The sequence below is a fragment of the Erpetoichthys calabaricus genome, chromosome 8 (assembly GCF_900747795.2).
Source record: "Erpetoichthys calabaricus chromosome 8, fErpCal1.3, whole genome shotgun sequence".
In the NCBI taxonomy this organism is placed as follows: domain Eukaryota; kingdom Metazoa; phylum Chordata; class Cladistia; order Polypteriformes; family Polypteridae; genus Erpetoichthys; species Erpetoichthys calabaricus.
In genome coordinates this window covers 47,504,410-47,530,243 of record NC_041401.2, presented here as the reverse complement: position 1 = coordinate 47,530,243, position 25,834 = coordinate 47,504,410, and the positions used below count along the sequence as shown (strand labels likewise).

Here is a 25,834-nt window from a genome sequence, read left to right as displayed (position 1 = left end):
ATAACATTCAAAGAAGAATGGAGGCTGTTCTCATGGCAAATTTTTGGCCTATTCCTTAACAGGTTCTTTCTTCTTCTTCTTCTTCTCACAGCTGCTCCCATTAGGTGCTGTCACAGCGGATCATTTTTTTCCATATCATCCTGTCCTCTGCATCTTGCTCTGTTATACCCACCACCTGCATGTCTTCTCTCACCACATCCATAAACCTCTTTTAGGCCTTCTTCTTTTCCTCTTACCTGGCAGCTCCATCCTTAGCATCCTTTACCCAATATATCTAGCATGTCCAAACCAACTCAATCGTGCTTCTTTGAATTTGACTCCAAACCATCCAACCTCAGTTGACCCTCTAATGTACTCATTTCTAATCCTGTCCATCCTCACCACACCCATTGCAAGTCTTCACTTCTTTAACTCTTTCCACTTCAGATCTGTCTCCTGTTTTTTGGTCAGTGCCACCGTCTCCAACCCATACAATGTAGCTAGTCTCACTACCGTCCCGTAGTCCTTCCCTTTCACTCTTGCTTAAATCCTCAAACAAAAATGGTTTAGACCTCAAGGTGACTCATAGTACAGTTGTCTTGCCTACAATATGAAACTATTATCCTTCTATTTCTGTCATTTTAATTTCCTTAATCTCCACTTTACCAAAACAAAAAGTACATAGGTCAGATATCTTAATAAACTGCGTTTTTTTTTCATATTACCTTACTTAAAACATGTCATTAGGCCTTTTAGCAACACACATTTTAGCATTTACTATTAGTTTACTTAAATAAGAAAGTGTCCTCCTACTATCAATGAAATGGTTTATTATTTTTTTCCTGTTTCTTTACATAACACACAAGTAATTGTAAAAGGTTAGACACTTTTTAAAGTTTCTTCAATATCCTCAATTTCATTTCCATTTTAGACCATTTTTTCAAAGTGTACAAATAATTTTTGGCTGCACTGTGTATTGAAATTGAAGTGTGCAATTATTAATGTACTGCCCTCAAGGTTAATTGTGCAGCCAAAAGTGCATTCATCAGAGGATACCTGCTCTGTCACCCCATCACCTGCATGTCTTCTCTCACCACATCCATAAACCTCTTTTAGGCCTTCTTCTTTTCCTCTTACCTGGCAGCTCCATCCTTAGCATCCTTTACCCAATATATCTAGCATGTCCAAACCAACTCAATCGTGCTTCTTTGAATTTGACTCCAAACCATCCAACCTCAGTTGACCCTCTAATGTACTCATTTCTAATCCTGTCCATCCTCACCACACCCATTGCAAGTCTTCACTTCTTTAACTCTTTCCACTTCAGATCTGTCTCCTGTTTTTTGGTCAGTGCCACCGTCTCCAACCCATACAATGTAGCTAGTCTCACTACCGTCCCGTAGTCCTTCCCTTTCACTCTTGCTGATACCTGTCTGTCACAAATCACTCCTGACACTCTTCTCCACCCACTCCACCCTGCCTCCACTCTCTTCTTCACCTCTCTTCACACTTCCTGTTACTCTGTACTGTTGATCCCAGGTATTTAAACTCATCCACCTTTGCCAACTCTACTCCCTTCATCTTCACCACTCCTCTGACTCCCTCTCATTGACACACATGTATTCTGTCTTGTTCCTACTGATCTTCATTCATCTCATCTTAAGAGCATATCTCCACCTCTCCAGAGTCTCCTCAACCTGCTCCCTACTCTCACTACAAATCACAATGTCATCTGCAAACATCATAGTCCACACTGACTCCTGCCTAATCTTGTCTATCAACCTGTCTATCACCACTGTAAATAAAAAAGGGCTCAGAGCCAGTCCCTGATGTAATCCTACCTTCACCTTGAATGCATCTATCACTCGTATAGCAGACCTCACCACTGTCACACTTCCCTCATACATATCCTGTACACCGCTTAAATACTTCTCTGCCACTCCCGTGTTCTTCATACAGTAACACAACTCCTTTCTAGGCATCCTGTCATATGTTTTCTCCAGGGTACAAAGATGCAGTGCAACTCCTACTGGCCTTCTCTATCCTTCTCCATAAACACCCTCTGCGAGCAAACATTGCATCTGTGGTGCTCTTTCCTGACATGAAACCATACTGCTGCTTGTTAATCATCACCTCCCTTCTTAACCTAGCTTCCACTACTCTTTCCCATAACTTCATGCTGTGGCTCATCAGTTGTATCCCTCTGTAGTTACGACAGCTCTGCACATCCCCTTTATTCTTAAAAAATCGGTACCAGTACACGTTTTCTCCACTCCTCAGGCATTCTCTCCCTTTCCAAGAACGCATTAAATAATCTGGTTAAAAACTCCACCGCCATCTCTCCTAAACACCCCCATGTGTGTCATCTGGACCAATGGCCTTTCCATTCTTCATCTTCTTCATAGCTGTCCTTACTTCCTCCTTGCTAATCAGTTGCACTTCTTGATTCACTATCTCCACATCATCCAACCTTATCTCTCTCTCATTCTCTTCATTCATCAGGTTCTCAAAGTACTCTTTCAATTTGCTCAACACACTCTCCTCACTTGTGAGTATTTTTCCATCTTTATACTTTATCAGCCTTCCTAGTTCTGTCCCTCTGTCTAGCCAGTCGGTACAGGTTCTTTTTGTCTCTCCTTAGTGTCCAACCTCTTATACAGCTTATCATACACCTTTTCTTAAGCCTTTGCCACCTCTCTCTTCACTTTATGCCTTATCTCCTTATACTCCTGTCTACTTTCTGCATCTCTCTGACTATCCCACTTCTTCATCACCATCCTCTTCCTCTGTATATTCTCCTGTACTTCCCCATTCCAACACCAGGTTTCCTTTTCCTCTTTCCTCTGTATCATACCAACCACCCTTCTTGCTGTCATCCTTACTACTCTGCTGTAGTTGCCCAGCTGTCTGGTAACTTTTCACTGCCAACCATTTCCTGTCTTACCTCCTCCCTGAACTCAACCTTGCAGACTTCCTTTTTTTTCAGCTTCCACCATTTGATCCTTGGCTCTGCCCTCACTCTCCTCCTCTTCTTGATCTCTTAACGTCATCCTACTGGCCACCATCCTATGCTGCCTAACTACGCTTTCCCCTGCCACCACTTTGCAGTCTACAATCTCCTTTAGACTGACCCTTCTACATAGGATATAATCTACCTGTGTGCATCTTCCTCCACTCTTATATGTCATCCTTTGTTCCTCCCTCTTCTTAAAATCATATTCACCATAGCCATGCCCATCCTTTTCACAAAATCCACTACCATCTGACCTTCTGCGTTCCTCTCCTTGACACCATACCTACCATCATCTCCTCAAACCACCTATTTTTCTCCTGTAGGTACACTCTCTACCACTTCATCCAACTCACTCCAGAAATCTTCTTTCTCATCCATCGCACACCCAACTTGCGGGGCATATGCAATAATAACTTTTATCATAGCACCTTCAATTTCCAGCTTCACAATCATCACTCTATCTGAGACTCTTTTCACTTCCAAAACACTCTTGACGTACTGTTCCTTCAGGATAACCCCTACCCCATTTCACCTCCCATCCACACCATGATAGAACAATTTGAATCCAGCTCCGATCCACCTGGGCGTACTTCCCTTCTATTTAGTCGCCTGCATGCACAATACAGTGATCCCTCGCTATATCGCGCTTCGCCTTTCACGGCTTCACTCCATCGCAGATTTTATATGTAAGCATATTTAAATATATATCGTGGATTTTTTGCTGGTTCGCGGATTTCTGCGGACAATGGGTCTTTTAATTTCTGGTACATGCTTCCTCAGTTGGTTTGCCCAGTTGATTTCATACAAGGGACGCTATTGGCAGATGGCTGAGAAGCTAGATTGCTTACTTTTCTCTCTCTCTTGCGCTGACTTTCTGTGATCCTGACTTATGGGGATTGAGCAGGGGGGCTGTTCGCACACCTAGACGATACGGACGCTCGTCTAAAAATGCTGAAAGATTATCTTCACGTTGCTATCTTTTGTGCAGCTGCTTCCTGAAACGACATGCTGCACGGTGCTTCGCATACTTAAAAGCTCGAAGGGCACGTATTGATTTTTGACTGAAAAACAAACTCTGTCTCTCTCTATCTCTCTCTCTCTCTCTCTCTATCTCCCTGCTCCTGACGAAGGGGGTGTGAGCTGCCGCCTTCAACAGCTTTGTGCCGCGGTGCTTCGCATACTTAAAAGCCAAACAGCCCTATTGATTTGTTTGCTAGAGATTGTTTTCTCTATCTATGTGACATTCTGTGCTCCTGACACGCACTCCTTTGAAGAGGAAGATATGTTTGCATTCTTTTAATTGTGAGACAGAACTGTCATCTCTGTCTTGTCATGGAGCACAGTTTAAACTTTTGAAAAAGAGACAAATGTTTGTTTGCAGTGTTTGAATAACGTTCCTGTCTCTCTACAACCTCCTGTGTTTCTGCGCAAATCTGTGACCCAAGCATGACAATATAAAAATAACCATATAAACATATGGTTTCTACTTCGCGGATTTTCTTATTTCGCGGGTGGCTCTGGAACTCAACCCCCGCGATGGAGGAGGGATTACTGTATATCGAACTTTCTTCTCTCCATCACATCAGCTAACTCACTCCCCTTACCACTCATACTGCCAACATTCAAACATCCTACCTTCACTTCCGCTCTTTTTACCCTCCTCCTCTCCTCCTCCCTTTAAACATGCTTTCCCCCTCCTCTGCTCCTTCTTCAGCCAACAGTAGCCCAATTTCCATCAGCACCCTGTTGGCTAGCAGTACTGATAGTTGCCACTGTTAACCCAGGCCTTGACTGATCTGGTATTGAAATCTGCCTTGTTGTCTGCATATTGATCAGGCAAAATTTTACACCGGATGCCCGTCCCGATGTAACTCTTCCCGTTTATCCAGGCCTGGGATGGGCACAAAGAAACACACTGGTTTGTGCATCCCCTGTGGCTGGGTTCTTGAACAAGTTCTTTATGTTGATATAGTGTTAGCTGTTTCTATTTTCTGTACCTCTTGCTTCTTGACAGTGAGGTGTCATAAAAACGAAAGGTGTAAACTACTGCACAAGCTAACTGCATAAAGATATAAATGTCTGTTGATTAATGAAAAAAAAAATGTAAGTAGTTGATGCAGTGGTTGGTGTTATCACTTCAAACTGCTTAGTGCCTGCTCCGGTTCCTGACCATGATACAATTTGTTTGTAGTGTGCATGCTCCAGTAGTTTAGATTTCTGTCAGGTAACTTGCTTTCCTAAAACCAATATTAAAACAGGGCATTAGGCATTTCAGTTGCACCACAGAGGAATCAGTCTTATGTTGAAAGTGCTCTGCAAGTGTCAGCGGGGATGTCATGCAGAGTGTTGAAGACATTGTTCATGATAGCCAGCAAGATCAGTCAACATCCTTCACACTACCATGACCTCCAGAGAGTCCAGGCTATTCCCTATAACAGATGCAGCCTTCCTGATTAACTTAATGTAGCATCCCCTAAAAACAACTTTATAATAACCACACCACCCTGTCAAGTTATTTATTGCTACAAATTAGAGATGGTTTAAAAAAAAAAAAACCTTGTACTGTAAAACATGAACAATCTGATTAAAGGTAAATTTTGAAAGGGTTAAAAAGAAAAAATATACATGTGAGTCAAGCTTAATAGCAAACTGCATACAGTAAATAATACATTAATAACTCAATATTAGCAGACAAAAAATATTCAAATGCTTTATGATATAAACAAAAAAAGAAGAAATCCATACTTAAACCTCTTGTAAGCCCCTAGCCCGAACCAAATTTTAAAAAACGTGTTTTAAATTCAGTCTGATCTCCAGATATTGCCCCCAACTGACCCGCAGGTGAGAGTATACCTTCATTTAAAACACAATAAATAATTAAAACCAAGAAAATAGAGACTGAAAACTAACTCTGCTCAAATGTACTCTGACAAACTGACACCAATTTTAGATTCTGATCCACAAGCAGCCTCCCCTGTTCAAACCAACCAAATATCAAGGACAGGACAGCACAGCAGTTGACTCCCAGTTGGCACTGAGTCTCACAAACAAACCACACCTCACTTCAGTGACTGCAGCTGACCGAAATTACTTTACCAGACCACAAGGATACTGAGGAAAAATGACAAATGGTTGCAAATGTTCATTTATCCTTCTCTTTTGAGAGTGCCTTTTTCAACTAACCTTTTTATTAGTTTATTTTTATAAAACCCGGTGGCTATTGTAATCTGTGAATAAAACATCTGTTTGCAGATTAGATTGGATTAGATTAGATAAATGTTATTAATCCCAAGGAGAAATTTAGATACATACGGTACAGTAGCAGAAGCATAAAAACATAGATACAGATTCACAGGACAAATAAAGCAATCAGTCAATCAATAAATAAATAATGTAAATTGTGCAGAAATTGCAAATTAACTTAAAAGAGTTAAAATACATGTGGGCCAGTGCATACCCACAAAATGACTGTAACTCTGTGAGTGATTTTTTTTTTCACTTGTTCTAAGTTTGTGACACTTTGTCGGATTTTGTTTGTGGTTATTGTTCCGTCTACATCCTTTTTTTGTTTGGGGCTCAGTGGTTAGGACTGCTGCCTCATAGCTCAGGTCACATTTTGGCCACAATATTTGTCAGACACAATTTTAGCCATCAGGGACTCTTAAAGACCACTGCATCATTATAATCCATTTTAAACTAGTTTAGTTCCTCCTTCATCGTTGTCTTCAGTGCATTTCCATGAGTTCAGTGACATTCCTGAACATTTCCGCAATTTCACCAAATTCAATGCGAATTGAACTCCACGGGTTTCACATGTGCTTAGTCAGGAGTACAGTCAAGGGTCAATCCCAGTAGTCAACTATATCATTTAGGCAAAATTCACGCAAAAGTTGAAAATCTTATTCAATGTCAAAATAAAGTTGTCAACAAACTAAATAGAAGTTTATTTTTGTTTTTCTTGTGTTTTCCTTGTACTGCTTTAGTGTTTGATTGTTACCGATCTTTGTTTTCGATAGTTCTAAATGATTGGGCTACAGATCTAGTAATCTGGACATCATTAACAAACAACAAGTACAATGACACCCATGAAAATGATACATAAAATACTGGCACAAGTCAAGATAAACCTTAAGCAAACTGATACAAATGGTAGAATTTCAATACATTTTACTAAAACTACAAAACTGAACTAAAAGGAATCAGGCATTCTCAAGTGAAATTCTCTGTGTCCGTACACCCCTTCTCAGGGACTGTGTGCTGCCCCTAATGGGCAAGCAGGAGGATACTGGCAATCTGCTGGATCTTTCATTTTTACCCTTAAATAAGCCACACAGTCCCAGCTTCCCCCTGTAGGGATCACATGCTGCCATTTATTAGCCAGGGAATCCTGGGAGCCTTTATCAGCTTTTTGTAGTCTTTCTCTGTCGCTGTTAGTAGAAAGTTATTCACTCCATGCCAAGACACAGTGGATTGCCCACGTCTGATGACCCGGAGAAGTGTTGCATGTCTCTTTTAATGCTCTCTCAATTGCATTAGGCCCCAAGGAGGTTTCACTTCAGGGACGCCAAGCATGACAGGGTCTACTGCACTTAGCAATATATTTCTTTTATATTTGCTGCCAGTGGTGCTTTGCCACTTCCAGTTTGATACTTTGCCTTAGGTAGAGGTTTGCTGTGGGACTACCTTGTACAATCTTGGTGGCTCCCTTTGTTTAGTCAGCCCCTTGCCAGTAAACTACCCCATTGTGCAATGAAAGTGTCTCATCTTTGTAATTCATATACAGTTGACTCAGATCATTCTGCACTACCACCAAATGGGGAAAAGGTTTCCAGGGAGTGACAACATTGGTACACTTTAATGATCCTGTCAGTGAAGACTGCAGAGTGTCATATTTTCCCATTTTCTTCTAAAGTTCTTTCTTCAATGGCCTTGAAACAACTTCTATTCATGTCTCTTACTTGTAAAATAATTAAAAAAAAACAATGTGTTTACATTGATAAGGCTTAAATCCTCAAACAAAAATGGTTTAGACCTCAAGGTGACTCATAGTACAGTTGTCTTGCCTACAATATGAAACTATTATCCTTCTATTTCTGTCATTTTAATTTCCTTAATCTCCACTTTACCAAAACAAAAAGTACATAGGTCAGATTTCTTAATAAACTGCGTTTTTTTTTCATATTACCTTACTTAAAACATGTCATTAGGCCTTTTAGCAACACACATTTTAGCATTTACTATTAGTTTACTTAAATAAGAAAGTGTCCTCCTACTATCAATGAAATGGTTTATTATTTTTTTCCTGTTTCTTTACATAACACACAAGTAATTGTAAAATGTTAGACACTTTTTAAAGTTTCTTCAATATCCTCAATTTCATTTCCATTTTAGACCATTTTTTCAAAGTGTACAAATAATTATTTGGCTGCACTGTGTATTGAAATTGAAGTGTGCAATTATTAATGTACTGCCCTCAAGGTTAATTGTGCAGCCAAAAGTGCATTCATCAGAGGATACCTGCTCTGTCACCCCATCACCTGCATGTCATCTCTCACCACATCCATAAACCTCCTTTTAGGCCTTCCACTTTTCCTCTTCCCTGGCAGCTCTATCCTTAGCATCCTTCTCCCAATATACCCAGCATTTCTTCTCTGCACATGTCCAAACCAATGCAATCTCGCCTCTCTGACTTTGTCTCCCAACCATCCAACCTGAGCTGACCCTCTAATGTCCTCATGTCTAATCCTATCCATCCTCGTCACACCCAATGCAAATCTTAGCATCTTTAACTCTGCTACCTCCAGCTCTGTCTCCTGCTTTCTGGTCAGTGCCACCGTCTCCAGCCCATATAACATAGCTGATCTCACTACCGTCCCGTAGACCTTCCCTTTCACTCTTGCTGATACCCGTCTGCCACAAATTACTCCTGACACTCTTGTCCACCCATTCCACCCTGCCTGCACTCTCTTTTTAACTTCTTTCACACTCCCCGTAACTCTGTACTCTTGATCCCAAGCATTTAAACTCATCCACCTTCGCCAACTCTACTCCCTTCATCCTCACCATTCCACTGACCTCCCTCTCATTTACACACATGTATTCTGTCTTGTTCCTACTGACCTTCATTCCTCTCCTCTCAAGAGCATATCTCCACCTCCCCAGGGTCTCCTCAACCTGCTCCTTACTGTCGCTACAGATCACAATATCATCAGCAAACATCATAGTCCACAAGTATTCCTGATATTTGTTTTTTGATTTAGAAATTCAATTTTTTTTTTCTTCCCGTGACACCATGCATCTTCTTGTTTTCATACGTAAACTGCTGTTTGGTGCAATTATGTTTATTGGTTGCCATGCAGCTGCTAGTGGTTTTGCGTTTATAGACGAGTGACAGCAGAGGTTATGGTGTATAAAGTGTACTTCCTAAGGTCAATGAATTGTCCAAATTTATGGAATTGTCCAAGAAAAACAAAAGTTTTCAAAGATTGTTTTCATTATTATTATTATTATTTTCTGTTTCTGTGGTCTCTTTTTTTGTCTATGATTTCTAACCATGAGTCTGGGTTTTGTTTTGGGTTTTGATGCTTGTTTTCTCCTGGCCTCCTGTTACAATTTAGCTTTGTTTCGACTCCTATTCATCTCACAGTCCTAACATTTGCACTCGTGACATTATAGCTTTACTCTTCTAATGGAAATCATGCACTTATGTAATTATAAATTATGTAACATTTACAACATTCCAATTTCAGAACCCTTATATTCTACTGAAGAATACATATCACTTATAAGAGGTGCCCCTAAGCATCATTCTCCCTTTCTCACATACTTTGGAACAGTCCTGTAATACAACCTCACTGTACATCTGCTGTTTGGTTGGAAGACTATTAAACTTCCTCATCCACTAATTCCTGCTTTTGGAATTACTCCAAATGGAACATGCAGTTTCAAAATCTACTTTAATGCAACTGTTTTTTGTCATTTTGTTTGCTCAGCAGCTAATGTTACTCATTTAGAAAAAAAATTCATCATCAGTCTCTACTTCTCAATGGCAAAAAGATGAATAATCTCATGTAAAATTAGAAAAATAATGCTTGCTTAACAGGGATCTTTCAAGCTATTCTAAAGTACATGGGAGCTATTTTTATGGACATGTTTTGTCTTTAACCTTCAGAGTAGTCTCTGATATTTCAATCTTTTTTCTCTAATTCTTGTGCTTATGCAGTATATGCACACATTTCAGCTTCATTGTAATGATCCTAGGCTATTTGAAAAATATTGCCATGCTTTGCACTTAGCTGGGCCCCTTGCCAAAAGTCTGGGCTAGTTGCCATAAGGCAGATTTTCCAGCTCACCTGTAACATACAGTATACTGCATATCATTCAGTTATAGGAATAGTGTGCAAAGAATGAATATAATATGTATTTTTACAGTAACTAAACCATATGTTTTCAACAGTTAAAGTTTATTTATAGTGTAATGATTGTCAGAGTTAACATAAAAAGTGTTATGCTTAAACCATCATGGAAATTTCTAATTATTATTAGACTTTCATTAGATAAGGACAATGAAAATATCATAAACATAATTATAACTAAAATATGTTTAACACTGATGCTTTGCATATGAATGTTAAATGCTCTCTTCTGTCCCAACAAATATAAAAGAACACTGGGCAAGCGGTTAGGCACAATACATTTGTGAAGACAATCATTGACCATGGATCTTAATATAAATCAGAACAGTGAGAAAGGACAGAATTGGCTGTCTGACTGAACTGTTTAAAATATGAGGGTCATACTAAATGAATGAATTTTAATTTTTTTTCAATAGACATGTAAATAGAGAATTTTTAAAAGTTCATAATACTTTCTTACTTCTGCAGAACCCCCCTACCCTGACCGATGTATTTTTACCACTGTGACATCTTTTTGCAGTGTATAGAGACTTTGTGTTGTTCCTTTGACCACATGTTGTCCAACTTCAAGTTGAAAGATTTTGTTGTTGAATATTGGACTGTACAGTGCATTCTTTCAACATCTGCTGCTCTTTCTCTGGTTGGCATAGGTTCCTAAGTCAATATTGTCGCATAAACAGAGTGCAATGCATGCACTAATTACAGGTGGCACCTCATCACTCTCTGACACCATAATCATTGAGTATTAGTACCTTAAACTATATTATTGTAATAATATAATTCTGCCTCTCATTAAGTCAGTCTTCCACACTAGACATAAATATTGAGCCTTGGTGGTGTTGAATACTATTTTGGCTAAGCACGGCTAGATGTAATTTTTGACCCTATTGATGCGCTCTTTTTCAGGAGTGAAAAGGAACAAATTAGTACTGTAAATGGGTAAGTGCTTGAAACTTCCTGATGAGCTCATTCGGTCTTCATTCTTTGTTGTTCTCAATTTGAGCTGTCTGTAGACAACCATTGCAGAGCTGATCAGCAATGTCTGTGTATCCCAAGATGCTTTACCCATTAGTTGATTCTCATAGCACCCATGAAGGGTGACTTCATATGCAAGTTAATGTTGTATATAGAAGTCAGTTCTGAAAATTTCTACCTTTAAGAGAATGTCAATTTTCATAATTTGCCAAATGACATGTCCCTGTCAGCCATTTTCTTGCTCTGAACTGTCCACTTTTCATTCTTGTGTGAGATGGTAGATTGAGCTAGAGTTACAGAACCACACATTTCAAAGTTATCATGCATTTCTTAGTAATAACATGACAAAAGCTGTTGTATTAGCCGAAAATGTTGAATTTTCATCTTAAAAATAACTATACATTTGAATATATTCACACATAGGTTACATATTCTGGGTGCTAAATATATAGCACTTTTGTAGCACATGCAATGTTTTTTTTATATTTTTACTTTCTTTTGGATCTGTAACTCATAAAGTCCCTTTGACTCATGCAGTGTTGCTTTAAACACATGTGAAGACTGCAGCTTTCAAACAAATGTGACACTTAAAATTGCAGCACTTCACTAAAACTGGATTCATTATGAATGAAGTAATCAAAAAGAAAGCAAAGACAAGTAGATTAACACAAAATCACTAATGGTTTATTAAACATGCGATACATACTCTTTTTAATTTTTTTCTAAGCTATATTTTTTTACTCCTAGACAGCAAAAAAAAAACAATTTTTCTGTCCTCTCTGTCTTTTATATAAATTAAGGTATGGTGAGTCTTTACTTAGTTTACAAAAGAAGCAACTGAATATGCTGAAATGTATTATTTAATTAACAGAAATGTTTATTCAGATCAACTTATAAAACAATCTAAGTTAAAATCTAAGGTAAAAGTACAAAACAAAACTTTAAAGTAAAGGTTATATGTTTCCATGCCTCAACTGAAAAAAAACTGCTGAAGGAAGAGTTTATACTTAATACTTTAACACAAGATGCTTTTTGAGTGTAACAGGCATTCAAAGAATACAATTTTATATTGGACTAAACAGATTTTGTCTGTTTTTTCTTTTTACAGTTAAAATATGTAATATAGGTCACCAGGGTATTTTTTTATTATGCCTGTATTTTAGGCAGTGTGTCCCATATCAAGAGTTTGCAGACTGTGTGTAAAACTGGGGGTTGGCTGAAATAATTAAATTGAGCATTTTCAACTTTGTGAAGGCACTTTAAATTATCTTCCAATAGTGACATTAATGTGAGAGCTCCACCCATGCCTCTGAACTGGAATAAGTAGATTTGAGAATTTGTCTATATATACCTGTAGATATTCCCTAGAAAAAGTATTCAGGCCTTTGAGCAAATCAGTTTCATTGAATAACAAATTCTGCTGTCTTGATTTTATTTAGAACTAGCTGATTACCTAGTGGCTTCGCTCACTGAGTGCAAGGGAAAAAAATAAAATGCAGTATTCATAAAATAAGTTTGTTAATTACCAATTTTATTTTTCAACAAATAAAGAGCATTTACAATAACAAAAATCAATATAAACAACATTATTAACATCATTATCATATGTGAATATGAAGTAATATATAAGAAGCACATTGCATATAAATATAAATTATTAAACAGTAAAATATTTTGATAAAAGAATTTGAACAACATATAAGAAGCGTATAAATTATTAAACAGTTAAACATTAACATTTAAGAAGTAAAGATACATTACCCAGACTCTTCGGTAGCAGCCGTGGTGCCAAACGATGTCATCTGAAAACACGAATTGTATTTCCTAATGTTCTGTAGAAAATGAGTTGAATGTGGATTTGTGCCAGAAATAAGAGACAACTACAGTTCAGGTGGATGGCTTAAAGGTGTTAATTTCACCTTGCTGTCTGAACAACACATCCCACGTAATTCAAATTTAAACTTCTTTGCTTGGCAGTACTCACATACGATGTCCATTTCTCCTGTTGTAACATTTGGATGTAGGCAATAATCTTTTTCAATGTTATAATTGAATCCCTCCATATATAGACCCTGATGCCTGTGTGACGTGGTAGCCTGTGAATACTGCATCCATCAAATTCGATTCTGTTCAGCATGTTGTTCAGGTGTTTGTGAGGCCCTCAATTGTGATTGTCATATACGTTGATCAGTGAGCCTTCTCTCTCGATCTGCTTCTGTGTCACTTTCTCTGTATAACCTGACTCTTTTTGTCGATGTTGACGGTTCCCCAAGTTCCCCAATAAATTGTTTTTTTGGTGGCATTGTGGGTATCTGAAATTTAAAAAAATTTATTATAATATGTTCTGTGGTCATATGTAATTTCCATTTCAAACGCAATATGTTCTGTGGTCATACATAATTTCCGTTTCAAACGCTCATATGTAATTTCCATTTCAAATGCGAAAAGAATTTTATATATTTAGATGTTTTTTGGTTGTTTCATTTCTGTCATTATCTGGTTCATTTTAGATATTTTACTTTGATTTCTCTTATTGTTTACTTTTTATGATGGTAATTTAATTAAATTGCCATATTCAATTTTCATTGCGAGATTTGACTGACCACAGATTTTGTGTGTAAATTGATGACATCTGTTTCTTCCACGTGACCACATGCATTGTGACACATGACATTATTGGACAATCAGTTTTAAAAAAAATGGCATGGTGTGTTCACTGTTTATGGATAATTACTAAACAATCTACTGTAAGAATATCACAGGACAAAGAAAATGATTTGGGGCACCTTGAAGGCCAACCCCATCTATTAAATGCACGCAAAATGTGTAAAAGAAAGCACGTGTGAAGTGCAAACTATTGAGTCTTCCGATTTCCTTTAGTCAGACTGTTGAAGATGGTGGTTCTTCTGGTCATATGGCTGCCGGGCAGGAAGAGGTGGGTCCAGGTGGACAAACACTGGAAGTGATGTCATTGACAGAGTGCCATCAATCTTCCGGTCTGCAGAGGTAAAAAAAGAGAGAGCATTATAACACAGCACCACCCCCTGGACTGGTGGAGAATTGCTATTATCTGAGCCCTTAAACTATCTCCCAAGCACTCGCATGTGACACTACTCACTGCTGGGTAGTTATTTATTTAGGAAAAGGATTTATAGGTAGCCAGGTCTTTTGTTGTACTCATTTTACTTATTTTTTTCAACTGGCAGCAGAATTTTTCCTCCTATAGATTTGATGCTTTTACATATTAAAAGACTAATCCTTTGTTTTCCCCATTTGATAATGCCATTTCCTGGTCCTTTGTATTCTTTTCTTTAATTTTTGGCTTTTTGTTATTACACTGACACTGAAATTATCATCTTATTTCAAAGCCCTCTTTTTATTGTAATGTTGTTTAATGTTAGGAGCCAAATCTTAATTATTTAATGTGCATTTTTGCATTGCACTCTATACACTACATTTACTTCTTGGTAATTCTGACATGCGCGTTACTTATTGTGTGACTGTCATAGATCGAACTGTACTTTGATTTTCAAGTCCTTTATTGAACTCATTGTTACATTTTTGCTGGTTTCGAAAACAGGATTATCCTCAAAAAACTCCAAAGTATTATTAAAAATACTAAAATTATTGAAACGTAGCCGTCTTTTTTCACTGAGTTTCTTCATAACCAAGAATGCAAGCTCCATCCTATCACATGGTAGCCATCTCCTTTTCTGAAAGTTTCAAATGCTTACAGTGGGTTATTTATATTTGGTATTCTAAATTGCACATTTGGTCTGTAGATATGGTTATGTGGAACATGAATGTTATAATTTTAACAGTGTGTAATGCCAGAATTCCACATTTTTTCTATGATAATCTTAGGTGTTTATTAAGGTTATATAATAATTTGCAGCATTTCTTGTTTCTTGGTTTATGTTACAGTATGTGTGGAATTATGTATTACATACTTTTTTCTATATCCATGTTTCAGATACTGTAAATTCCTTTGAGATAAAGGTCTGCCTAACTTAACTATGTCCTATTAGAATATTGCTTATAGCCTAATGAACTGTTGGAATAATATGTATAATGAATGAAATAATAGATAGCTTACTGATACCAGCTATACCAGTCAGCACAGAACTTCTACTGTATTTTTGCTAGATGAAAAATACTGTACTATTTCATACTTATGATGAAAACGACATTGAAAATGTTGTTCTGTCCGACAATAGAAAGGAAACTAAAAGCCTTATGTTCAAACAGTTTCTGATGTTATTTTTAAGGTGTCATTAGTAGTGTGTATTATTCGATACAGGAGTCTCCAGAATGTAAAGTATAAAATTAGAATAGTCATTCTACACAACCTTGCAGATTCTTCTACAGAGACTACATTTAAATAGATTCATGAGAACAGAATAAATTGTTTGAAAACAAAGGCAATAAACACTGCATGTCATTTTACTTTTCATATCTAATAAAGTCTATACTTCATCCATTTTACATTTAAAACAGAACAGATCTGAGGATAACAAAATATGTATTTTTTGCTAATTGACAACACACCTTGCTGAAATATGGCTTGTTTAGAAAATTGCATTAGGGGAAAAAAACAGAACACTTCAAAAATTTAATATAGTAGCTTCTTTACAAATTCACTTTATAACACATTTCTGATTCAAACTATAGCATAAATGTGATGTGTTTACTGTGACATAAAATAATAACAGTGCAACCATTTCCAAGGCTAAAAAGCTAAAAGCATTTCTGTTTTAATTTTGATTCAGTCCTTATTGTAGAAGCCTGCAATGTACTGTGCTGTGAAAAACTTCATTATGTTTAGTTGAATTCATTAATTGTAGCACAGTAATCTACTATGTAATCTCAGTAAACCTTTGAAGTGCTGATGTACTCTTAAACAGACAGTACATTTTAAAAGAGAGGGTAGCATGGTGCTGCATTTGTTAGCTCTTCTGCCTTACAGCCTATGAGACTTGGTTTGAACTCTAATCCAGTCACTAAAAATGGGGCTTTTGGTTAATCTGGACCCCTTGGGGGTCGTAGTGGAGGAGAGAATTAAAACAAAACTGAGTTCCATTATGAACAATGCTGTACATCCGCTCTGTGACACACTAACATGAAGTATGTTCAGCTAACAAATTATTCAGTAGAAGTTTATGAAGAAATCTACATAATGCCACACTGGGACTGTAGCTGCCACATCAGAACTCTTCCTTGCTTTTAAAATTTTCTTTCTTTTCGTATTGAATATAAACTCTGTTTGTTTACTCACTTATTGTATCTATGGAAATGCTCCACAATATCTCAAGGAACTCATTATACTACAATCCACTGCAAGAAACCTCCGTTTTGCAAATACCTAACCAGAGAGCCTAAGAACACAGCAGATTGTGGGCTGTTTTAAAAAACAGCTAAAGACTTTTCTGTTTAGGAAAGCTTACTAACAAGAACGCTACTAATTATTGTTGTTTTATCTCTGTTTTTATCTTGCTTTGCCTTTGTTTAACCTTTTTATGTAGTACTTTGAGATTTGCTGCTAATGTAAAGTGCCCTATAAATAAAATGCATTATTATTATTATTATTATTATTATTATTATTATTATTATTATTATTATTATTATTATTATTATTATTATTATTATATGAGGACAGGCTGTAGTTCCATGACTCTGAATTGGAATAAGCTAGTTTGAGGATTAATGGATGGATTGAGTATTTTGAAGAATCTAGTATTAGTTCTGGCATAAAACGGGAAGAAAATATTTTTAAAAATCACATTTAGTAGAAATCCAAATGAATAATACATAAATAAATAAAAAGAAAGTACTTGAAGTTGTAAGATATTCTATGTAGAAGTGACATTTGCTCAGCTAGAATTTCTATTTCTGTGTTTGTGACACCTTATTGTAAATTAATCTTAAATGTATTAATATTATATAGAGGCACAGATGAAAGATTTTCTATTAATAACATCAGGTTAGTCTAAACATATGAACTGCAAAATATCATGAAAAAATCATTAGTTTTTAATATTAAATACAGCAAAAGTACAAAGGATAATTGTAATGTAGGTTGGGAAGCAAATATATTAGCATGGTATTTATGGGTACAGTTCATAGCTACTTAATTAAATTGCAAGAAATGACAAGCATATGTGTTCTAATTAATTTAGGCAAATGCCAAACAGAGCTTCTAATAAAAGTAATGATTTACAGCAAGAAAATTGGGCAGTAATAATACAGTATACACGCATAGACAGAAAATATGGCTATTCAAATATTTTCTGTTGACCTGATATCAGTGTTGATTTAAGTTTATAGCATTTCTTCAAAGAAGTACAGACTGTTTACACAGAATTTCCCACTACAAGCAGAATACTGTATGTAACTGTAACAGTTCAATAAAATTAAAAAATAAAATTACAAACCAATCCAGCTTTTATAAACAGAAACACATTGGAATGAATGGTAACAGAAACATTTCTAAAAATTTTTTAGCTGTGTCCAGTAGAAACTTTAAACTATGAAACATTTAGAGCAATTTTACAAAGCTCATAATTTAATTTATTGTGTCAAGATTTTGAGATGCGTAGCTAGTCTGGGTATCAGCTTCAAGCTCACATTGATGGTCATTGAACTAAATGTTACCTAATAATATTTTCCATAGCATCAGTGAATTTTGTATCTCTGCATTTACGCTTATAATTAGTCATATTGTATACCTGTAAAGATTTATTTTATATAATGCAACAGTTCTAGAAAAATATAAATACAATATTATCTAGTGGAGAGACAAATACTGTATATACTGTATGTTGGTGTGTAATATAGTTATTGAAACTGAAGCATTTCAAGTCTAGTGAATAATCTGAAAAGATACAAAGATAAGAAATAAATTGTCAAAGTTTGAAAAATAAGTTTAGGTTACCCAATACTTAAAATGAGCTTTTCTGTAGCAATGGAAGTCAATTAAGTCTTGAAAGTTGATGTAAACATTTCGTACTGGTGTCCCAACTTTTGTTGATTACTTACAAACTGTTTGCCTGTATAAAAGCAGTGTTTTAACAAACTGTGTTGCTACACCCTCTGATTATTTGAACGATATTGCATTGTAAAGTGCTATCATAATGGTTAAAAAGACAATTAACAAAAAGAGACAGTGAGACCATTGTAACGCTAAAAAGTGTAGGTCTTTCCTTTAGAGAAATTGCAAAAAGGCCAAGGTGTCAGTGATAAGAGTTTCCTGTACCACCAAAAGAACTTTGACTGACCCAAAGCCACAATAGGATCAGAAGACAAGTTTGTGAGAGTCAACAGCTTATGCCTTGCAGGACAGTGGTCAAAGTATCACTTTCAAATGTGAAGAGAGAACTTCGAGCTTTAGGTTTATCAGGTTGAGTGGCAGTAAGAATGCCATTGCCAAAACTGGAAAATAACAAAAAGAGGCTCACCTGGGCCAAAAGCAACCGTCAGTTTTAACATGCTCTGAAATAAAAGCATAGAACAAATAAACAGTTGGATATATGGATACTGTGCATGAAGATGTTGTCCTGTGAGGCACCTATCACTCAAGTTGATATACCTTTTTTACAGTATATGATACAGTTAACAGTGAATCCCCATCTACACTTCAAATCCTCTGTCAGACAATACAGTTCATTGACTTACACAAATAAATTTCTTTCTGGCTCCAGTCCTCTACTTTTATACCTTAGTGAAATGTATTTACATGGAGGCAGAGTTATCTCTTATTGTATACATATTCCTCCCATGGTCAAATAACATTCCAGTGTGAATTGACACCATTGTGTTTGTATATTCTTGAGTGCACCCTGCAATGGACTGGCATTCTGCCCAGAGTTTGTTCCTGCATGGGAGCTTGTAAGGTATTTGTTGCAAAACAGACTACAGCGAGATATCGTTTATGGCACCTTATTTAAAATTTGAGTGTTGCTTGGTTGAGTTTTCTCTGATGATTTCAGCTTCTTCATATAGTCTAAAAACAAACTGCCTGTTTGCCTAATGACTATGTATTTTCCTTCTGGTAGAAGAGGAGGCAAAAGTGGCTAGATTCTGAACTTTAAAGGTATTGTGCCCAGAATCCAGGAACTGCAAATTCATTTTGGAATTTGATAGTAATATAAACTCCCGCAACATTAGTTATTTTTCCTATGATGTATGGAGAAAACAATTAAATCTGCCATGTACAAGAATATGTCATAAATGAGTCAAACACCTTGATACAGAGAACTATGTAATGTCAATGATTAAACCAGATAATTACTGAAAGGAGCATTTGGTTTGGATAATGAATGCCATGTCACTCTTCGGAAGGGCAGCTGCATCACATGGACAATTCAAGTCTGTGAAGTGAACAAAGGTTATTAGTGCAGGTAGAATATACTGACTGGCATGCTTCTGGATGAAAGTGTCAATATGCATAAAGTAATAATTACACATTAATAAACAGCATTTTTAAGAATGTATGGATGTGATTTACACACTCAGTCAGTGAGACTACAAAAAATTAGAAATGTTAATAAATTACACTGCCACCTTTTTTACAATGGAAGTCTGTGTTTCAGTGTGTGTGGTTTAACATAACAATCTATTAGGACACAATGAAATAACTTTCTTTTTTTTTCAGCTATCAACATAATATCATCTCTTATTCTCAAATTAGAAATTAAATTTAGTTAGAATAAAAAACAAATCACTGGTATTTTCCCAGTTACATGAAAATTTTAGAAGATTAATATGTTGGAGTCTGCAGGCATGAATTACTTCACCTCACTACTACTTCTACAACTACTAGTTTTTAATCTGTTTCATCTTGCAGTAATTTTGAAGACGTTTACTATAGATGTTAGGGTGTTTAGGGTTATTTTTTTTTACAGTTTTCCATTTATTATGTTTTAATTATAAAATATTTTTTATTTTATTTCTTTGCCCCTGTTTCGTTAACCCACATATATATATATATATATATATATATATATATATATATATATATATATATATATATATATATATATATATATATATATATATATATACTTGTATTTGTCTCTACTTAGTTCCAAAAGAAAGGTGAAATTTTATGATACAAAAATCTCAAACAATGAAATAAAAAAACTGGTAACATTTTACCTACAGCCAAGGTTGTCTTTTGGTTTTAAGAAATTCACTTTGCTTTGGGAGTTCTCTGTCTACAGCTCACTAATATAATTCCAGTTCAGTCTAAACGTCACCCTTTTTAATTAAGGATCATTGTGTTGCATATGACAGATAAGGAACATAACATAGCCATCTTAAATCTGCTCAATCCAATTTAGGATTACAGTAATCAGAATTTATCACAGTGGCATTGGGTTTAGGTGGAAATCAACCGTGGGCAGGATGCCATTCCTAGGGGCTCATTCAGGTGACCACGCATAGAAGAACAGAGTGCAGCCTAATGGCAAAGGCCCAGAGATGTTTTTGCAAATTAATAAATAGATGATGTAAAGAAGCTGTATATCTCCATTTGAAAAAAAAACATATCAATTCATATTGTTTTTTGTGTGTACCAATTAGTATGTGCAATAGAATATACCACAAAATAAATAATTTTATAGAAAAATTATTTAAATGCCTATAACTCTTGGTTTACAGCAGGGGTGGCAAACTCCACTCCTGGAGGGCCGCAGTGGCTGCAGGTTTTCATTCTAACCCTTTTCCTAATCAGTGACCAGTTTTCACTGCTAATTAACTTTTTCCCTTCATTTTAATAGCCCTGTTTTTAAGAATTTGGTGCTCTGAATTAATTATTTTCTTCATTAAATGACAGCCTAACAGAAATCAAATGTGAAACAAGTCAACAGTTGACCAGCTAAATTGGGGCTTCAAACTCCAACTAATTTCACTCCAACCAGTTTCTTAATGAGAAGCCAATTCTTGCTGTTAATTAAACTTGTTATTTAATTCTATGGCTTGTTGCTGCTCTCATTCTGACACAGCAGACATTTCTATAACTGTTGATTTTTCTATTTTTTCTAAGAACATCATCAAAATGTTTTGGGGACCAGAGAGATCAACCTTACTGAGACCTTCACCTTTCAGATTTTCAGATATTATGTGATGGGCACGGGTGAGCTGGTCATGTGGCACCTTGTTTTGTGTCTCATTATTGTTTGGCAGCTAATTCAAGAAAAAGAAACAACTAAGGGGCCTGAATCAAGTTAATTAAAATGAAAGCAAAAGAAGTTAATTAGCAGCAAAAACTAATAAAGAAGATGATTAGAATGAAAACCTACAGCCACTGCGGCACTCCAGGACTGGAGTTTGCCACCCCTGGTTTACAGCATTCCATGATGACTGGGAAAAATCCTCACACCTACTGCACATTATATGTTCACTTTATAACAAAGATCTGTCAAACACAACAGAATTGCAAAAATCACAAAACCATTGCACTGCTCTTCTCTTACATTTTTAAAATGTGACAAAGCGCCATATTGCCATTTTTGTGTTGAGTTAACAGTAAAAAAGACATAATAATAAAGAGCTTTGTCCAATGCAATTTGGAAGAGTAAATGTCATCATGGGTTTACAACAATGACTTGTGCTCATTCAAAATTACTTGAAAGGTTTATTATCGAGAAAGAAGGAGAGTGGAGAACAAGAACTTCTAGTAACTGTGGTCTGATCAGAATGTTTGTGTAAAGCAAAATGTTTTGTAATCAGCTATTCACCTAGATATAATGCATATTTTAAAACTGTGCGAGAGAATTTAGACAAGGAAGAAATCAATTTCATTTTGTTTGGCAGTGAATAACATTGGCTATTTTTTAATATCCATCCATCCATCCATTTTCCAACCTGCTGAATCCGGACACAGGGTCACAGGGGTCTGCTGGAGCCAATCCCAGCCAACACAGGGCACAAGGCAGGAACCAATCCCAGGCAGGGTGCCAACCCACCGCAGGACACACACAAATACACCAAGCACACATTAGGGCCAATTTCGAATCGGCAATCCCCCTAACCTGCATGTCTTTGGACTGTGGGAGGAAACCAGAGCGCCCGGAGGAAACCCATGCAGACAGGGGGAGAACATGCAAACTCCACACAGGGAGGACCCGGGAAGCGAACCCAGGTCCCCAGATCACCCAACTGCGAGGCAGCAGCGCTACCCACCGCGCCACCGTATTATATTTCTCTATTTCTAAACTTACTAAATTATTTTGCAGGAAAAAAATGTAATTATTGTTCTTTCTAAATGGGAAAGTTTTACACTTTTTGTAGAACAACCCCCCAAACCCTACATACAGTATATACTAAATATACATGCTTTTGTGCCATTTCACTCTTAGATGAAAAGACCTGTGGGCCTCATGAATTCCATTGTCAAAATAACAACTGCATTCCGGACCACTGGAGATGTGACAGTCAAAACGACTGCGGTGATAACTCAGATGAAGAAAGCTGTGGTAAGTATTTATATTGACACCTTATACTTCATTAAACATAAAGGAGGTAATTCAGAGTCAGTTTGTGCCTTTCTGTGTATTCTATATTGCAAGGATGGTTGTTTAAAGATTTTAAAAAGAGATTTATAAAAAGTTAGTGCAAAAGTCATATTGTGCTGTTCAGTGTGCTCTCAGGTGTGGCTGTAAAAAGAAAAAAAACAGCATATGTTAAATTTTCTTCTTAGCAAACTCAAATTCAAATGGTTACTTTTTAAATTAAAGACAATGTATGCAAATGTGCTTTCCAAAGATATTGTACTTTGAAACACAAATACATTTTTATTTGATTGCCTCCAGTATGGCTTAGTCTATGCCTATGATTAAATGTCGCTTTTTAAATAAAAAGGTGAGGTGTAGAAATGTGCTTCCTAAAAGATATTGTGCTTTAAAACAAAAGCACTTTTTTTAAAAAATATTTTTGGTATGGCTTAGTCCCTGCTCCCTGTAAGCTGTGGGATACTGGCTTTGAAATGGCAGGATAATGGCCTGGCTACAGCCTGTATGATATTTTCATTTTTTCCCATGTCCACATACATTTTTCTCTGGATATTTCAGTTTTTGTTCCTCATTCTAAAGACATGCTTATTAGGTTAACTGGTGACTCTAAGATAGAGCAGTGTGACAGGTTGTAGGTGTGGGCTCCGTATACTCATGTTAGGCTCTATCTGTTGTAAACCCACTGTTGGATGAGGTTATGAAAATGGATACATGGATGTATTATTTATAATTCTTTATTTATTATAAAGGGCGGCACGGTGGTGCAGTGGTAGCGCTGCTGCCTCGCAGTAAGGAGACCCGGGTTTGCTTCCCGGCTCCTCCCTGCGTGGAGTTTGCGAGTTCTCCCAGTGTCTGCGTGGGTTTCCTCCCACAGTCCAAAGACATGCAGGTTAGGTTGATTGGCAATTCTAAATTGGCCCTAGTGTGTGCTTGGTGTGTGGGTGTTTGTGTGTGTGTCCTGCGGTGGGTTGGCGCCTTGCCCGGGATTGGTTCCCTGCCTTGCGCCCTGTGTTGACTGGGATTGGCTCCAGCAGACATCCGTGACCCTGCGTTCGGATTCAGCAGGTTGGAAAATGGATGGATGGATATTTATTATAATTATAATAATTCTTTATTTAGTATGGCTTAGTGGTTAAAACGTTAAAATTTCCTTTTCATTGATCCAAAAAATTTCCAGATCCTGATTTACACTTGTTCCAGTATTTCACTCATTCTTTTGTAAACTATACAATTGCCTAAAATATAAAGTACATACTGATTTGAACGATGACTTTAAACTTTTGTATGAATGCCTAAGGACATTCAGCAATAGTCTAGCATTCACAACTGGTTTCTGCATATGAGAATGCTTGCATTTAATGAACGACTGAAACTTTTTTTCCATTTACAACTGAAAATAAAAAACTTTACCAAAAGCTTTATTACTACAAGTGCAGAGACAGAAATGTAGCAAACCTTATAAAATATTTTTTTACTGAATTATAAGTTCATCCATCCATTATCCAACCCGCTATATCCAAACAACAGAGTCATGGGGGTCTGCTGGAGCCAATCCCAGCCAGCACAGGGCGCAAGGCAGGAAACAAACCCTGGGCAGGGTGCCAGCCCACCGCAAGAATTATAAGTCAACAGTAATAATTATCATGAAGAAGATGGCTTTATCCAAGGTGACTTTCAAAATCAACTTATACATGCAGTACATTTGAGTGAAACTCCAAGGTTAGTAAGTGCTAAAGTGCAAAATGTAAATTAGAACAAACGAAGTGTGGCACCACACTTATTCCCAAAGTTAGACAAAAATTTGAACTTGAGAAAGTCTATAACTTGTTGACAAATAATTGGGCCAGTACAGCTGTAGATGACCAGGAAAAGAATGAAGGAGTAAAACAACCCTAAGCAACCCCAAGATATTTGTAAAGAGATGTTTGTTCATCAGGTATATGAACACCAATAGACTGGGAGCAGTACAGATGGTCATGGGAAGCTTGTTCAGCAGCTTGGGACCAAGAAATAGAACATGTTATCTAAATTTAATTTGTCTGGTAGAAAGATGGAAAGTGAACAAAAAAGGTGGAGCAAAATCAAGAGTACTTTCATGGAGATATCAGGAGACCAGGTACAGATGGACATTGGGGTATAGACCCGTGTAGTTACTTGTAGGTCAAGACATGTAAATTAGATGACTTCGGATTTTGTATTCATTTCTGGGATTAATCACTTACATAAAAATCACATTTTATTTCATGAAACCCTTACATTGTTTTGGGGTGAATTAGATTTGATATTGGTAGGCTTACTCTCATGCATTCTAAGCTTAACACTGTAACCAGAAGGGGGTGCCACTAAGCCCCGTATCACAGACACAATATTACCCAACACAACTTTAGATTTAAAATAACAGATTTTTATTTTTACCAACCTCTTTTCTAGCACACACAGCCATAAAGTAAGTAAATAAATCTCTTTCCTCTTCTTCTCCTAACGATCCTGACGAATTCCTTTTTAAGTCAGACCCGGGAATGCATCTGGTGTCACTGCACCGCATGTTGGGAGCACTTCTAAGTCATGCAGAAACCAGTGTTGTCCTCCCCTGGCAGCGTCCTCTGGCAGTGCCCAAGGGCCCTTACCTGTACTTCCACACTCCAATTCCCATGCAACCCTGCAGGTGTCCTAAGTAGTATCAGCCCAGAGGAACACTCTCACCTTCCATGTGAGAGAATGTACCTCTCCCTGTATCCACCTTTACCCTGTCCATCCATGATTTCTCATTCTCAGCCCGGACAAAGATTACAAGGCATTCCAGCCAGATTTTGTCTCCACTCCTGCAGTCCTTCTCTTATGGTCTCCTGGCAAGAAATCATTCCACATCCCAGCCGGGATGCCCGTCTGTCCTCATTGGCTTTTGCAACACACAAGTACACATATAGAATCCAGACACTTTA

General features: G+C 36.9%; 1 protein-coding gene across 1 annotated transcript in view; it reads left to right on the top strand.

The window, feature by feature from the left end:
* The window catches only part of lrp1bb (low density lipoprotein receptor-related protein 1Bb), a 2,167,948-nt gene that overhangs the window by 1,919,603 nt on the left and 222,511 nt on the right, over positions 1-25,834 (top strand). The window contains exon 67 of the mRNA XM_051931086.1: positions 22,740-22,856. Within this exon, the coding sequence (XP_051787046.1) occupies positions 22,740-22,856 (117 nt within the window). The remainder of the gene's footprint in view (positions 1-22,739; positions 22,857-25,834) is intronic.